The 16,624-nt window shown below is 37.5% G+C and overlaps 1 protein-coding gene across 17 annotated transcripts in view; it reads left to right on the top strand.

Annotated features, from left to right (window-relative positions):
- The window catches only part of LYST (lysosomal trafficking regulator), a 176,359-nt gene that overhangs the window by 30,614 nt on the left and 129,121 nt on the right, over positions 1 to 16,624 (top strand). For all 17 annotated transcript variants that reach the window (XM_061404894.1, XM_061404887.1, XM_061404890.1 and 14 more), the window contains 2 exons: positions 369 to 567; positions 15,746 to 15,836. In XM_061404894.1, the coding sequence (XP_061260878.1) occupies positions 376 to 567; positions 15,746 to 15,836 (283 nt within the window). In that variant the 5' untranslated portion in view covers positions 369 to 375. The remainder of the gene's footprint in view (positions 1 to 368; positions 568 to 15,745; positions 15,837 to 16,624) is intronic.

The raw sequence follows: 16,624 nt of genomic DNA, 5'->3' as shown, positions 1-16,624 counted from the left end.
TGGTAGGCTGCAGTCCATGGGGTCGCTAAGAGTCGGACACGACTGAGCGACTTCCCTTTCACTTTTCACTTTCATGCATTGGAGAAGGAAATGGCAACCCACTCCAGTGTTCTTGCCTGGAGAATCCCAGGGACGGTGGAGCCTGGTGGGCTGCCGTCTATGGGGTTGCACAGAGTCGGACACGACTGAAGCAACTTAGCAGCAGACTAGATCAGAACTGTGTCTGAAAAGATTATAAGGTTAGGTACCAATGCCCAATAATTTAAAGTCAGTCTTCAATTAAAAACAAATAGCAACAAAAACACATATTAGTAGTTTTATACAACATTTTTATTTTTCTAATCTTTTATGTAATATTTATTTTATAGCTCGGTCATGAGCACTGACAGTAACTCATTGGCACGGGAGTTTCTGACTGATGTCAACCGGCTTTGCAATGCAGTGGTCCAGAGAGTGGAGGCCAGGGAGGAAGAAGAGGAGGAAACCCACATGGCAACCCTCGGACAATACCTTGTCCATGGCCGAGGATTTCTGTTACTTACGAAGCTAAATTCTATCATTGATCAGGTAACATTTTCATATCAAATCATTTTTTTTAATCAGTAAATTTTAATTATAGATAAGTAATTTCTAGGTTGCATAATTTCTGATAGTCTTTTTGAGATAAAGTCCTGTCTCTCACATCACTCAGACAAGGAAAAGTAACTCCATTTATGAACATACTGTTTATTTGAATACTTTCCAAAATGTCTAAAATATCTTACAGTTATAAACAACCTTTTTTCTAAAATGCTTTCATATACACTATGCTTTTTAATTTTAATATCAGTGTGAGATAACTATGTTAGTAGAGATAAGATCATGATTCAGAAAAATCTGCATTTGTACTTTCAATAAGTATCAGGTATATTTTTTTAAAGTTTAGTGTAAATTATATTTAGAGAATGTGCCAATTCTGGGGTGAAAATACAGAATCCTTTGTGTAAACTAATAATTACTAAATCATCTGGTTTTCGTACATTACTGTGTTTGCTTAAACAATGGTAAGACCATATGGTATTTTGCTGTTTCCTTTTTATAGAATTAACAGAATTTTAAAGCTAGTTGGGACTATGGAGATGTTTTCATCTAACCTCCTTTTGTAGATGAAAGACTGAGATCTGGAAACATTAAATAACTCAGACAAGGTTAACTTGAAGCCTAAATGCAATTTTTATCTATTTCATTTGATTAGAAAACAAATATTTATTTTATGAAAGAAAAGCCCACCATCTGCTTTCACCATCTACTAACTAACATAGTTAGGTAATAATATTTCAATTAATTTAAATTTAAAGGATAATAAACACTCTATAGCACCAGTATGATAGACAGCTTTAAACACTTTAAGTGTAAATTTAACTGTTGTAAAATAAAATTTCCTTGTCATGAAAGCATTTTGCTAAGAAATATATATATTGGGTAAATATAGATACTAAAATTAAAGCGGCTATTTTCACTATAAGCTAAGAAACCTAACAATATAAATCAGGAAGTATTTGTTCACTGTGGTATCTACCTGTCATGGAATTTTTCAGAACATTTTCAAGTTTATATATTTTTAAATTTAATTTATTTTTATTGCTGCTGCTGCTAATTTGCTTCAGTCGTGTCCGACTCTGTGCGACCCCATAGACGGCCTCCCACCAGGCTCCCCCGTCCCTGGGGTTCTCCAGGCAAGAACACTGGAGTGGGTTGCCATTTTCTTCTCCAATATTTTTATTGAGGTAGCATTGATTTATAACATTATATAGGTTTATGTAATTTTATTCTTTTTTTAATGTGATTGATCAAATATGACTAAATGGAATTTAATTTTTAAATATTTGTATGGCTTCTATAAATAAATTTTAAAATAAAAAATGATTTGTTAGACCACATGTAGTGATTTTATATTTCAAAATTTTGATGATTTAGTATACATATCATGCTCTGTTTATTTTCTTACCCCACATTAGAACAATTCTGTGTTTTTTCTCTCTTTTTTTAAAGATACTACTTATATAGCATCAGAAATACCAGTTATCCAGGAATAAATCTGATAAATTATATATAGATTTCTCTATAAAATACTATAAAATGTTGTTGAGAGAAACTAAAGAATACCCAAATAAGGGTGGAACTACATAATTTTCATGTACTGGGAAAAAGTCAATATAATAAATATATTTTATTCTCCAAATTGCTCTGTAAATTCCAATATAATCCCAAACTTTCAGTAGCTTTTTTAAATGCCAGCTTTATTGGAATATAGCTTACATATCAAAGAATTAATCTATTTCATATGTGCGACTTGGTGGTTTTTGAGTGAAGTCGCTCAGTCGTGTCCAACTCTTTGCGACCCCATGGACTGTAGCCTAACCAGGTTCCTCCGTCCATGGGATTTTCCAGGCAAGAATACTGTAGTGGGTTGCCATTCCCTTCTCCAGGGGATTTTCTCAGCCCAGGGATTGAACCCAGGTCTCCTGCATTGTAGGCAGACGCTTTACCATCTGAGCCACCAGAGAAGATCAATGTAGTCATACAGAAATGCAGCTGTCACCACAGTCAGTTTTAGAATATTTTCACCCCCTCAAATAGAAACCCGGTGCCCTTAGCCATTACTTCCCTGTCCCTCCCATCCGCCTTGGCCCTCAGCAAACACTGATCTATTTTCTGTCTTTCTCTTTTGAGTTGTGAAGTATCTTTCACTGTACTGTTTAATGATTGAATGTGAATGTGAAAGTCATTCAGTCCTGTTCGACTCTTTGTGACCCCATGGACTGTAGCCTGCCATGCTCCTCTGTCCATGAGATTTCCCAGACAAGAATACTGGAGTGGGTTGCCATTCCCTTCTCCAGGGCAACTTCCTGACCCAGGGATCAAACCCGGGTCTCCTGCGTTGCAGGTGGATTCTTTACCATCTGAAGCCCATTAAATGATTGAACTCATTCAACTCATAATTGCAACATTTTTTCCTATGGCAATATTTTTTTAATGTCTTCTTTCTCCCTAGTTACTCACTTTTTGGAATATCTGTAGCAATGGTGGTAGGGACAGTAGAAGAAGAGTGAAAATAAAATATTAATGAATAGCCATTTAAAAAATAAGACTTCCCAAGGTTTAATTGTTTAAACCAGAAAATGGAGAATGATCTTTAGGCTCTTTAAGGGGAATTTAACTATGTAAGATTTAATCGTTTAAGATGAAATCAAAGCACTGGATTCAGAGCTGTACAGGAGAAACTAGCTTTTATCTGTTTCTCATATGTTGAAACACTTCTTGGATACTCTGGAGAAGAAGCAGTTTAAATCCTTGCAATACTTCTGCTTTATTAACAGATATTTAATGTAAGGAATTAAGCAGACTTTTTATTAATACGTAATTTACGTATAGGAAATGCACAGTATTTTGTTGGGTAAGTTTTGACAAATATGTAACTTCTATAACCACCACCCAAACCAATGGTTAGAAATTTCCACCACCCTAGAAAAGTTTGTCATACTCCTTTTCACTCAGCCACTCCCCTTCCCCCACTGCAAGATAACCGCTGTTCTGACTTTTAACATCTAAGTATAGTGTTGCTTGTTCTAGTACTTCCCATAAATGTAATCATGCAGTGTGTACGCTTGTGTCTCGGAGATGATTCATCCATGTTGCTTAAATCAGTAGTTCATTACTTTTTGTTTCTGGTTAGTGCTTTGTTGTATGGATATACCATAATTTTTTAACCATACTCCTGTTGTTTAACCATTTGGGTTGTTTTGTTGTTGTTCTTTAGTTGCTAAATTGTGTCTGACTCTTTTGTGATCCCCATGGACTGTACAGCCCACCAGTCTCCTCTGTCCATGGGATTTCCCAGGCAAGAATACTGGAATGGGTTGCCATTTTCTTCTCCATTTGGGTTGTTTACACTTGGCTATTGTGAATAAAGCTGCTGTGAATATTCTTATAAATGTCTTTGTGTGAATATATTTTCATTTCTTCTGGATAAATATCCAGGCATATGATTGCTCAGCTACAGGGTAGGTGTTTAGCAGTATAAGAAATTGCTAAACTGTTTTTCAAAGTGGTTACCACTTTGTTCATTCATTCAGTGGTGTATGAGAATTTTCATTCCTACCAGTGGTGTATGAGAATTCCAATTGTTCTATATCCTCTCTAATATTTGACATTGCCAATTTTTTTAGTATTAGGCGTTCTGAGTGAATGTAAAGCAGTGTCTCATTGCAATTTTAATTTGCATTTCTGTGACAACTGATGATGTTGAGCACTTTTTAGTGTGTTTAATGTCCGTTTGTATATCTTCTTTTGTGAATGTCTGTTCAAGTTTTGTGCTCATTTTAAAACTCAGGTTATTTGTTTATAATCCAGTTGTTATAATTCTTTATGTATTCTGGATAAAAATCTTTGTTGAATTGCAAATACTTTCTCTGTGGCTTGTCTTTTCATATCTTTCTTTTTTCCCTGCTGAGCTATGAGGCATGCAGGATCTTAGTTCCCCACCAGGGGTGGAACCTGTGCTTCCTGTAGTGGAAGCATAGAATCTTATCCACTGGACCACCAGGACGGTCCCGCCTTTACATTTCTCAACAGTGTCTTTAGGAAAGCAAATTTTTTCCCTTTGTGAATAGTGCTTTTTATATCTTGTCTAAGAAATCTTGGTCTTACAAACCCAAAGTTGCACAGATATTCTCCAATGTTTTTCCCCCAGGGGCTTTTTTGTTATTATTTTTAGGTCTTTTAGGTCTGTGATCCATTTTGAATTAATATTTGAATATGATTTGAGGTAGGAATTATGGTTCATTTCTGCCCATCCACTCATTTGTTCTACAACATTTCTTCTTAAAAGTCTGTTCTTTCCCTCACTGAAAAACGTTGCCACCTTGGTTAAAAACCAATTGACCATATATTTATAGTTTATTTTTAAACTCTTCTTCTACTCTGTAATTTCTTTCACTAATACTATACTGTCCTGATTACTGTAACTTTTATAGTAATTCCAGAAATTAAATGGTGTAAGTTCTCTAATTTGTTCTTTTTCAAAATGTTTGAAGAACATTCTAGATCCTTTGCCTTTCCATATACATTTTAGAATCAGCTTATTATTTCTGCAAAGTGCCTGTTATGATTTCAGTTGTGATGTTGTTGAATCCAGAAATCAATTTGAAGAAAATGGCCGTCTTACATGCTAACAGTCCTGAGTTTCTCAATCCATGAACATGATATAAATCTCTTTGTTTGAGTCCTCTCAAATTTCTCTACAGTATTTTGTGGTTTTTAGCATTGAGGTCTTATGTAATTGGGGGTAAATTTGTTCTAAATAGTTTATCCCTTTTATGACATTATAAATGGCATTTAAAATTTTTATTTTTCTGCTGCTTGCTGCTCATAGAAATACAGTTGATTTTTGTATGTTGACCTTGTGCCCTGTGATTTTACTGAATTTATTTACTTATCTATCTTGAAATTTTACTGTGCATTCCTTAGGATTTTCTGTGTAAACAGTCATGTCATCTATAAATGATTTCACTTCTTTTCCAATTTTTATGCCTTTTATTTCATTTTCTTGTGTTTTCCTTGGCTTCTAGTACAGTGGTGGGTGGAAGTGATGAGAGTGGACAGCCTGCCTGTGTTTGGCCTGAGGGAAAGGCAGTCAGTATTTCCCCATTAAATCTTATGTTAGCTCTAGATTTTTCCCAGATGCCTTTCATCACAATAAGGAAATTCTCTTTTATTCCCAGTTTGTTGAGAGTTTGTATCCTGAATGAATGTTAGGTTTTGTCAAATACCTTTTCTGTGCCTATTGACACTATCATATTATTTTTTTCTATTAATGTAGGTGGATTACATTGATGGTTTCTAAATGTTGAACTAACTTTGCATTCCTGGAATAAACCCAATTTGGTCATAGTTTATCATATACAGAAATGTTAATCTGTTTATTCTTAGGGGAAAAACACTTAAATAGAAAAAATATAATCTTATTAATGGTTAAAGATAACAGACTGGAAACTTGCAAACTGCCCAGCCTAAAAAAACAACAATTACCCTTGATTTTAATGTTGGTATCAGTATCATCTAGATGGTGGCTTTGGTGACCCAATTGCTCCAGATCTCAGTATCCTCATTAGTAATGTAATATACATCAGTAACATAAATACATCTAGTTGGATGACTTCAAAGATCTCTTCGAACATAAAAGTGATTTATTTCTATGTTGTATTTGATAGTAATGGTTTCTAATTTCTTCTGTACCCTAATCATGGACATATATCACTTAATTCTAATGTAATGAGTAAAAAATAACATGATTTATTACCAAAAAAATATATCAAAATTGAACTAGAATACACAACCATGTGTTATATAACATTCTGCTTTTAAAATTTCCAGTTTATATAGTTTCCATACCTATTCACATTTTGTGGATGTTCTATAAAGTTGTTAATTATTTTGCTGAGTAAAATATCAAGAACAGGCTATACATTTATGAACAGAGTATAGTTTTAAAAATATAATGGGTTTCTTTAACCTTTGCTATTTTATATGTAAGAGAGTACTTTAGTCTTCTTACATTTTTGTAGTATTGTTTCTTTAATATGTGGTACTATATAATTGGCCTACCATCATAATACATAAAGTAAGTTTAATTGGAAAATATCAGACTTTTAAAACTGTGGCTACACAATTCATTCACTGGTTTATTCAACAGTATCTACTATGTTCTAGCACCTGTGCTACATACAGAGATAGAAGAATAGAGATGTCTTTACCAGGAACTCAGCGCTTTTGAAGGGATGGACAAATTTTGTTTTTCAAGGATGACAAACTGTAAAATTATTGGGGCATATAAAGGAGCGAGTCCTCAGGAAATGTTTCGTAGACAGATTGACATGTGTAAACAGGAATTGGCAGTGTAAAGGGGGAGGAGGCATTAGACCAAAGGAACTGCAAATGCAAACACACTGAGCTCTGGAGAAGAATCTCCTAGGAGGGTTAAAGCAAAGGCTGCACGTGGAGGTTGGGCTAGTGGGGAAGCTGATGGCAAGCCTTGTCTACTGTAGTTTTGTTGTTCAGTTGCTCAGTCATGTGTGACTCTTTGTGACCCATGGACTGCAGCACGCCAGGCTTCCCTGTCCTTCCCTGTCTCCCTGAGTTTGCTCAAACTCACGTCCATTGAGTGGGTGATGCTGTCTAACCATCTCATCCTCTGCCGCCCCCTTCTCATTTTGCCTTCAGACTTTTCCAGCATCAGGGTCTTTTTTAAAGAGTTGGCTCTACCATAGTAAGTCAGTCTACCATAGTAAGGAATCTTAATTTCATTCTGAAAATATTAGGGAGGTTTTTAAGTAAGAGAATAAACAATGAAAAGTACTCTTCAGATTTGACAAGTCAGTCACTGACAATATTATTGGCAAGAATTGTTTCAGTTGGAGAATAATGCAAACTTTTCAATTTAGTAAAGGTAATAACAATGAATGGATTTTAAATTACTACATCTAGATCTACAGATTCTGTTTACACATATGCCAGAATTTATCTGTGTATGATTGGTCTAACAGGGATGAGGGAGCATAGCAGATACTGACATTCCTACTTCTTGGAAGAGTGGGAGTGTGATCACAGTGGAAATGGTAGCCACTGGACAGCAGTAGATAAACCATTGCATTACCTCCTTTACACCTAGGCTAGTAGACAGGAGCAGTGAGTGTATCAGTTGATTGCTATGTAACAAACCACAATTCAAAAAATTGGCTGCATTAAAAAATGATTTATTTGCTAATGATTCTGTGAGGTTGGCAGTTCAGACAGGCTCAGCTGGGATCACCACCTCTGCTCCTTATGGTGTCAGCAGGGATTACATCTAAATGTGCAGTTGGTTGGCAGAAGACTGAGGGCTGCTGGATGGGACTGTTGGCTGGCTGCCTCAGTTCTCATCCATGTGGCCTCTCGTCTTTCAGAAGGCTAGTCTCAGCTTCTTTCTATGGATGGAAGCACTCCAAGAGGCTCAGGGGGAGGCTGAAGAAAGTCATATAATCTCACTTCTGCCACATTCTGTTGGTCAAAGCAAGTCACTTGGCCAGCACAGATTTAAAAGATGAGAACACAGACTCCAGCACTTGATGGGAGGAAATCACTTGTGGCCATGTTTTATCTACCATAGTGTTTTCCCTCTGGCCATGATTATTAGCATCTCTCCCATACTCCCTCCCAGGACTCTCAGAGTAATGTTCCCTCGTGGCGTCCGATCGGAAGTCCATGAGCTCACGATATGCATCAGTTCTGTATGCACTCTAGGCTTCCCGGTGTAGCACTTTAGTAGCAGCTTTTCTTGACTGAGAGACTCGTGAACTAAAAAGACAAATTATCCACCCCCATACACCCTGTACACAGTGATGAGACAGGAACAAGTTAACCACAAGACATACTTGTATTCAACAAGGGAGAGTGAGAGGAGGCACTCGCAGTCACTCATCCAGTGAAATCCAGCTAGGCAGGTGTTCTAACATACCTTTTTCTGTTTTTCGGACGGATTTCTACTTTGGGCATGTAACGCTTGTGTGGAAAAACACCCTTAAAATTTTTAGTAATACTCTACTTTTGTCTGGCTAACAGGGTCTACTCAGTTCAGTTCAGTCACTTAGTCGTGTCCGACTCCTTGCGACCTCATGAACCGCAGCACGCCAGGCCTCCCTGTCCATCACCAACTCCCAGAGTCCACCCAAACCCATGTCTTTGGAGTCGATGATGCCATCCAACCATCTCATCCTCTGTCGTCCCCTTCTCTTCATGCCCTCAATCTTTCCCAGCATCAAGGTCTTTTCAAATCAGTCAGGTCTTCGCATCAGGTGGCCAAAGTATTGGAGTTTCAGCCTCAACATCAGTCTTTCCAATGAACACCCACTCCTTTAGGATGGACTGGTTGGGTCTCCTTGCAGTCCAAGGGACTCTCAAGAGTCTTCTCCAACACCACAGTTCAAAAACATCAATTCTTTGGCACTCAGCTTTCTTTATAGTCCAACTCTCACATCCATACGTGACTACTGGAAAAACCATAGCCTTGATTAGACGGACCTTTGTTGGCAAAGTAATGTCTCTGCTTTTTAATATGCTGCCTAGGTTGCTCATAACTTTCCTTCCCAAGGAGTAAGCGTCTTTTAATTTCATGGCTGCAGTCACCATCTGTAGTGATTTTGGAGCCCAGAAAAATAAAGTCAGCCACTGTTTCCGCTATTTCCCCATCTATTTGCCATGACGTGACGGGACCGGATGCCATGATCTTCGTTTTCTGAATGTTGAGCTTTAAGCCAACTTTTTCACTCTCCTCTTTCACTTTCATCAAGAGGCTCCTTAGTTCTTCTTCACTTTCTGCCATAAGGGTGGTATCATCTGCATATCTGAGGTTACTGATATTTCTCCCAGCAGTCTTGATTCCAGCTTGTGCTTCATCCAGCTCAGTGTTACTCATGATGTACTCTGCATAAAAGTTAAGTAAGCAGGGTGACAATATACAGCCTTGATGTACTCCTTTTCCTATTTGGAACCAGCCTGTTGTTCCGTGTCCAGTTCTAACTGTTGCTTCCTGACCTGTATACAGGTTTCTCAAGAGGCAGGTCAGGTGGTCTGGTGTTCCCATCTCTTTCAGAATTTTCCAGTTTATTGTGATCCACACAGTCAAAGACTTTGGCATAGTCAATAAAGCAGAAATAGATGTTTTTCTGGAACTCTCTTTTTCGATGATCCGGCAGATGTTGGCAATTTGATCTCTGGTTCCTCTGCCTTTTCTAAGACCAGCTTGAACATCTGGAAGTTCAGTGTTCACGTATTGCTGAAGTCTGGCTTGGAGAATTTTGAGCATTACTTTACTAGCATGTGAGATGAGTGCAATCTCTGGGCCTACTAGGTACCACCTTAAGTCTTTCTGGGGTTGTGACATAATACTCTTAGTATTATAGCCACTTAATAACCCATTTTTGATGGGAGGAGAGGAGGAAAGGGAATTGGGAGCTGGTTGGGCAGGCTATAGCCTATAGGCGAAGTCCTGTTGCCACTGATCTGTTTGTGGGCAACACACAAGCTAATAAGAGTTTTGGCATTTTTGAAACACTGTTAAAAGAAACAAAAATATGGGACAAAGGCCATATATGACTCACAAAGCCTAAAATGTTTACATTCTGGCCTGTTAAAAAAGAAGTTTGCAACTTCTGGTCTAAATAAAGAAAAACTATTTTTTTTTTCAAAGCATAGTATCTGACATCAGTAGGGAAAACAGTACATGTAATTATCCTGAGACATCAAAAACATTTAGCAGAATTCATCTATTCTTGACAAAAACTCTAAAAATAGATTAAGAATAGAGTTTCATCTAAAAAGAGCAGAAATAAAAGAAAAAAATTTATATTTATTTTTATTAAGGTATGAGTAGGACTTCCCTGGTGGCTCAGATGGTCAAGAGCCTGCCTGCAATGCAGGAGACCTGGGTTCAATCCCTGGGTCAGGAAGATCCCCTGGAGAAGGGAATGGCAACCCACTCCAGTATTCTTGCCTGGAGAATCCCATGGACAGAGGAGCCTGGTGGGCTACTAGTACAGTATTACTAGTAGCAAAAAGTCTTTGTTACTTTCAACATGGAGTAGCAAAGAGTCGGACAGGACTGAGCAAATTTCACATAGTTGATTTACAATGTTGTGTTAATTTCTGCTGTACAGCAAAGTGATTCATTGAATATTCTTTTTCATATTCTTTCCCATTTTGGTTTATCACAGGATATTGAATATAGTTCACTGTGCTATACACTAGAACCTTGTTGTTTATCAATTCTATGTATAATAAGTTTTAATCTGCTAACCCCAAACTCCCAATCTGTCCCTTCCTCATCCCCCGGACCTCCTTGGCAACCACAAGTCTGTTCTCTATGTCTGTGAGTCTGTTTCTGTTTTGGAGATAGGTTCATCTGTGTCCTGTTTTAGAATTCTCCATAGAAGTGACTGTTATATGGTGTTTGTCTTTATCTGTCTTACTTCACTTAGTATGATAATCTCTTGGTCCATCCATGTTGCTACAAATGGCATTATTTCTTTTTTTTTGGCAGAGTAGTATTCCGTTGTATGTATGTACCACGTGTTCTTTATCCATTCATCTGTCAGTAGACATTTAGGTTGTTTCCACGTCGTGGCCATTGTGAATAGTGCTCATATGAACGTAGGAGCACACATATCTTTTTGAATTATAGTTTTGTCTGGATATATGCCCAGGGGTGGGATTGCTGGATCACATGGCAACTCTATTTTTAGTTTTTGGAGGAACCTCTGTAGTGTTTTCCATAGTGGCTGCACCAATTTACACTCCCCACCAACAGTGTAGGAGCATTTTCTCTACATTCTTGCTAGCATTTATTTGTAGACTTTTTAAATCATGGCCATTCTGACCAGTGTGAGGTGGTACCTCATTGTAGTTTTGATTTGCAGTTCTCTGATAATTAATGATGATGAACATCTTTTCATGTGCCTGCTGGCCATCTGTATATCTTCTTTGGAAAAATGTCTGTTTAGGTCTTCCATTTTTCAGTTGGATGTTTTTCATTGTTATTGAGTTGTATGAGCTGTTTGTATGAAGAAATCAAAATAATTTTTTATAAGCTCTGCAATAGAACCAGCATAAGAATAACTTTATTACTGTTCTGTTTGATATCATGTTTTAAAAACATGCAATAATAAAGTGGAATATGAAAATAGTGACAGCTAAATGTGAGAAAGATGGAGAAATAAAAGTTAATTTTTAAACTGATGTGTACAGAAAAATCCCAAAGATCATCCAGAAAACTGTTCAACAGAATTATAGAATATAAGACAAACATATTGTTTCCTTTAGCGAAATCTATACAACTAGAAAATTTTAAAAAGATTCTGTTTACAGTAGTACTGAAGAAATGTTCACGTGTGTATATAGATACACATTTAAGAAATAATTATAAAATTGTGATAGAAGAAATGAAGGACTTAAATAGCACATATATTTCTGCTATGTCTGGAACATTAAATTCAGCATGTCAAAATTAAAAGTAATGCCATTAATATAAATTAAAATAACTTCAGTCCAAATTCCTTAACATGTCATCCTAAGATCCTTGAACCCCACTGATCTGGTGCCCATATGCCTGCAGCTTCCTAAACATCGCCTCTGATTTGGGATTTCAGCCTTTCCTCCCAATAGAATTGCCCTTTCTCTTCCATCCTGCCATCACTACTTTTGGATGGTTAGGATAGGCAATTAATATAAAATACAATCAAAACAATAGAATTGTGGAAGAGACAGTGCCTGGCACCTGGTAGATATGTGGCATGAACATGATTCTTACCACCTGGATGAGAGTGATCTCACTGTTTGTTATTGCAGTGGGGAATTTAAAAATGTGTGACACAGTCATTTTCCAAGCAGAGGGGAGAACATAAAATTGTAAGTATTAGATGAGGAGTACTGTGATTTCACTAGATCAGATAGTTTAGGAATAGCCAGGGAATGGCTCTGTTTGGGTCATATATTGCCTAATTTGGCATATTGAGCCTTGAGCTAAGTGGGAAGGAAACAGAGCAGTTCCAGGCCACGTGTCTCAGAAGCCAGGGGCAGGAATGCCAGTTCACACAGCAGTGGTGATTTGCCAGTGTACTGTGGAGGAACACATGCTGAATTACAAGGACAGCCTGTCTGTAGCACTTCTTCACACACCCTTGAGGTTTTGGCAAGCTCTGTTAGAATGTTATTAGTTCCTCTACTAAAGATAAAGATTCAACTTAGAGGGACTAGGCAGGAATGTACCTGTCCAAAATTGGTTTACTGTTTTTTGCAAGATAATGTATCTTTTGCTGGCATCTTAAAAAATGTTGATAGAGGTACCGAGTACAAGCTCTACATACAATTGTTATCTAGACATCTGCTGACTCTGAAGTGAAGCACATAGAAATGGCATAGAATTGCCCTTTGATACAATTTTTACTTTGCATCCAGAATTCAAAATCATTCAGGCAGGTAATGTTTATGAACATCCAGCTGTGTAGTAGGCATTGAGTGGGAAAAAGGGAGGTGATTGCTAAGGACTAGGGCCTGAGCCCTGGAATTCATGCTCTGAGAGAAAGTATGTTTGGGAAAATCTCCCATCATCTTTAGAGATAAATCCAAACCCCTTCATGTGACCCCCCTCCCCAAGGCCGCCTTGTATCTGGCACTGTCCACCTGGCTGGCCTTGCAGCCTTTTCTTAGTGCCCTCCCCCTTGCTGTGCTCCAGCCACACTGTCCTGCCTGCCATTCATGAAAAAGTCAAATCCATTCCCACCCTTTGTATCTTTCCTATGAGCTCTTTTCCTCCATGCCTTTGCATGGATTCTTCCTTCTCATCAGTTAAGCATCTGCTCAAGTGGTCCATCCTGACTAGCCTATTGAAATGTTCCTCTTTCCATCTTATTTAATTTTCTCCATATCACAGCATTCTGTCTGAAAGTTTCTTATCTGTCACCACTGTTTTCTGTCTCACCTGCTAGTGTCAGCTTTGTAAGGATGTGAGTGTTGTCTTCCTTGTTCACCACTACATCCAGAATGTCTGGCACATAGTAGAGGCTCAGGAAATATTTGTTGAATGAATGAAAGAGGAAAATGGGCATTCAGACATTAACCATTCAGCAAATTGGTTGCTATACTAAATCAGGGGCATGAAACCTTACTTGACCTAGGAGCAATCGATTAGAGAAGTCTTCCCACAGAGGAACTAAGACCTGGAGGATGAGTTGGTACTTGGCAGATGGAAGGATGGTGAGAGAATTGTAAGAGCAGTGCATGTGAGGAAGATGTTTGAAGGACCATTGATGTTCAGGAAACCTTAATAATACATGTAGGTAGGGGTTGGCTGTGGTGGTAGGAGTTAAAACTGGACAAGTCAGTAGGAATCATGTCACGAAGGGTCTTCCAGGCCTGAGAAGGGATTTAGATTTTGCTTTTGCAGAATTTTAAGCCTTTTCATAACCAAGATGCTAGAAAGTAATAATCGGAATCCTGTCTCTACTTTCTCATTCCCCTTGACTCTTCAGCCTATTTGTAATCTGATTTGCACCCTCATCACTCCATCAAAACTGTGTTTGTTAAGGTCACCAGTGACCCTGTATTTGCTAAGTGCTTTCCTCCTATCATCTTACACAATTAAAGATCAACAACTCTTGACCTGGTTAACTTTTCTTTCTTTTCTGAACTGCTCTCTTCCCTTGATATTTCTTGTTCTGCTTCTCTTTGGAGAGAGTTAACGTATCAGTCTCCTTTGTAGGCTGCTCTTCAGCACCACCATCTGCGGTTCTTTCAGTGTTGTTCTCCAGAACTCTGTTCTGGGAAGTCTGCCCCTCTCCTCCTGCATACTGTCCTAGGAAATTTCACCCATGTCCTTGACCTCTGCTCGGATGACACCCCAATTATTTACTTTACATCTTTTTCTTAAGTTCCAGTCATGTATATTCAGCTGTTTACTAAAAAGCTGAGTCCATTTGGAGATCCAACAGACATCTCAAACTCAGTAATATCTAAAAAGTGAATCCATCATCTTTACCCCAACCTAATACCACTGCTAAATGTCCTGTCTTGGTGACTGTGTTATCACTTGTTACCTAGTGGCCTAAATCAGAAACTTTCAAGTTCTTTTGGATCTTTTTTTTCCCCCTCCCATATGCCCCATAGTTAATCAGCTGCAAGACATTTCATTTCTCCCTTACGGTTTCTCAAATATGTCTCCTCCTTTTCAGTGTTACTGTCTGAGGCTTCAGATAATTATTATCTCGTCTGTATTACTGTTTCCCTGCCTCTAACACTGATTAGTCCCTTCCCCTCCCCACCAGTTCTGTTGTCTGTATAGTGGCAAATCTGATTATGTCACCCTGACCCACTCTGACCCCCTCCCCACAGATTGACATGAGCAATTTACACTTGATTTGTCATTAATTCCTCAACCACCCATGTCCCAAGTTTCCCAGGTGTAGCACTTCCACACTTCTGATAATGATTGCTCCTTTTTCTGAACTCCTAAACTGAATGCCTGTGCCACACCCGGGTATGTACACATGCTGCGTGCCTTCTGTTCTTTAACTGTTTTGTGTGTATGTGTTCTATGGACCAAATGAGGGGACCTTCTCCAGGGCTTGGACCATATCCTCCAGAAAGGGTAAGACAGTAAATGCTATGGACCTAGTGTGCAGTCAATAAATATTTATTGGATGATCTTCACTAATAAGTCTGTCTCTCTTTACATATACTATTGTATTAATAACGTCCATTTCTCTTTTTGAAAATTGTGTTTTCTGAGTTTTAAATTTAACTGCATGAAGCCTTTTTGTTTTTCTAGTAATTTTTGTTACTGGTTTGCTAATTAATAGGGCTTAACTTTTCATTTGCACCTAGCAAATTTATCTTTTTGTAGGTGAGGAATTCTTACAATGTGCATGGTGGTAGTAACAGCTACTTTCGGAAAAAGCAGCAAGAATGTGCTAAATACTGTCAAATACTCTTACTTTCTTCTAGCCTTGGAAAGGTTTATAAATTGCAAAGTATCACAGCTTTAATTGGATTTAAGATAGGTTAATTTGATTCTTCCTCCTCAAGAAATGGGATTTTTTTTCAACTTAAAGATAAGGTATTAGGAATTACTGTGATTCATGACCTCAGAGCATGAAGGATTCTTTTATTTCTAATACAGGCATTGACATGCAGAGAAGAACTCCTTACCCTTCTTCTGTCACTCCTTCCATTGGTATGGAAGATACCTGTTCAAGAAGAAAAGGCAACAGGTATGTTTCTTTTCTTTGTCATATCACTTGTGTTATCAAAATTCTACTGGGGAAAAACTTGCATTGAAAGGTTACTTCACTGTGATGGTTGATAGCAGCTCAAAATCAAAGCAGTGTATATTAGTGTGATATTTAATATGAAAAATTCTTTAGGCAAATACATTTTTATTTCTTCTAATATAAAAATGATAGAGAATTCCTTGAACGTAATAATGATTAGAAAACAGATGAAGAAGCAGAACAGCCTAACATTTAAAAATGGAATGTGAAAAGTTTGAAGAAATCAAAGATTCTCTGCTTATTTTAAAGACTGCTTTCCATTACCAGTACTCTATCAAAGACGTTTGTGGTTTAGTTTTTCTAATGTTGCTTTTAAAGGATAAATTTGAAGTAATGTTTTGTGTTAGGACTAGACAGGGTTATTACACTTAAGGTCAACATATTTTTAATTTCTGATTCAGAAAAAATATATATATATATCATATTAAGTACATGAAACTTAGTTTAAATGTTTCAATAGAGGGATTAACAGTTTTCCCCCTTCACCACTTCTGGAATATGCAGATTGTGAGATGTTTAAGGATCTCTCAGGTTGAAAAAAAAAATCTCTTGAATTGTATTTTAATGCCATATATGCATTTTTAATATATTTCTGATATGGAGCTCTCTTTTAAGGGATTTATCTAAGGTCTTGTAATAATATTATCCTGCTTATTTTGTTGATTCACTGACTCTGCTCTTATTTTCTTCTGAATTTATAGAACTCACAAATTGTTAATCACTTAAGA

This window comes from Bos javanicus, chromosome 28 (genome assembly GCF_032452875.1).
Source record: "Bos javanicus breed banteng chromosome 28, ARS-OSU_banteng_1.0, whole genome shotgun sequence".
Taxonomy (NCBI): Eukaryota; Metazoa; Chordata; class Mammalia; order Artiodactyla; family Bovidae; genus Bos; species Bos javanicus.
This window is presented reverse-complemented; position numbering and strand designations above follow the sequence as displayed.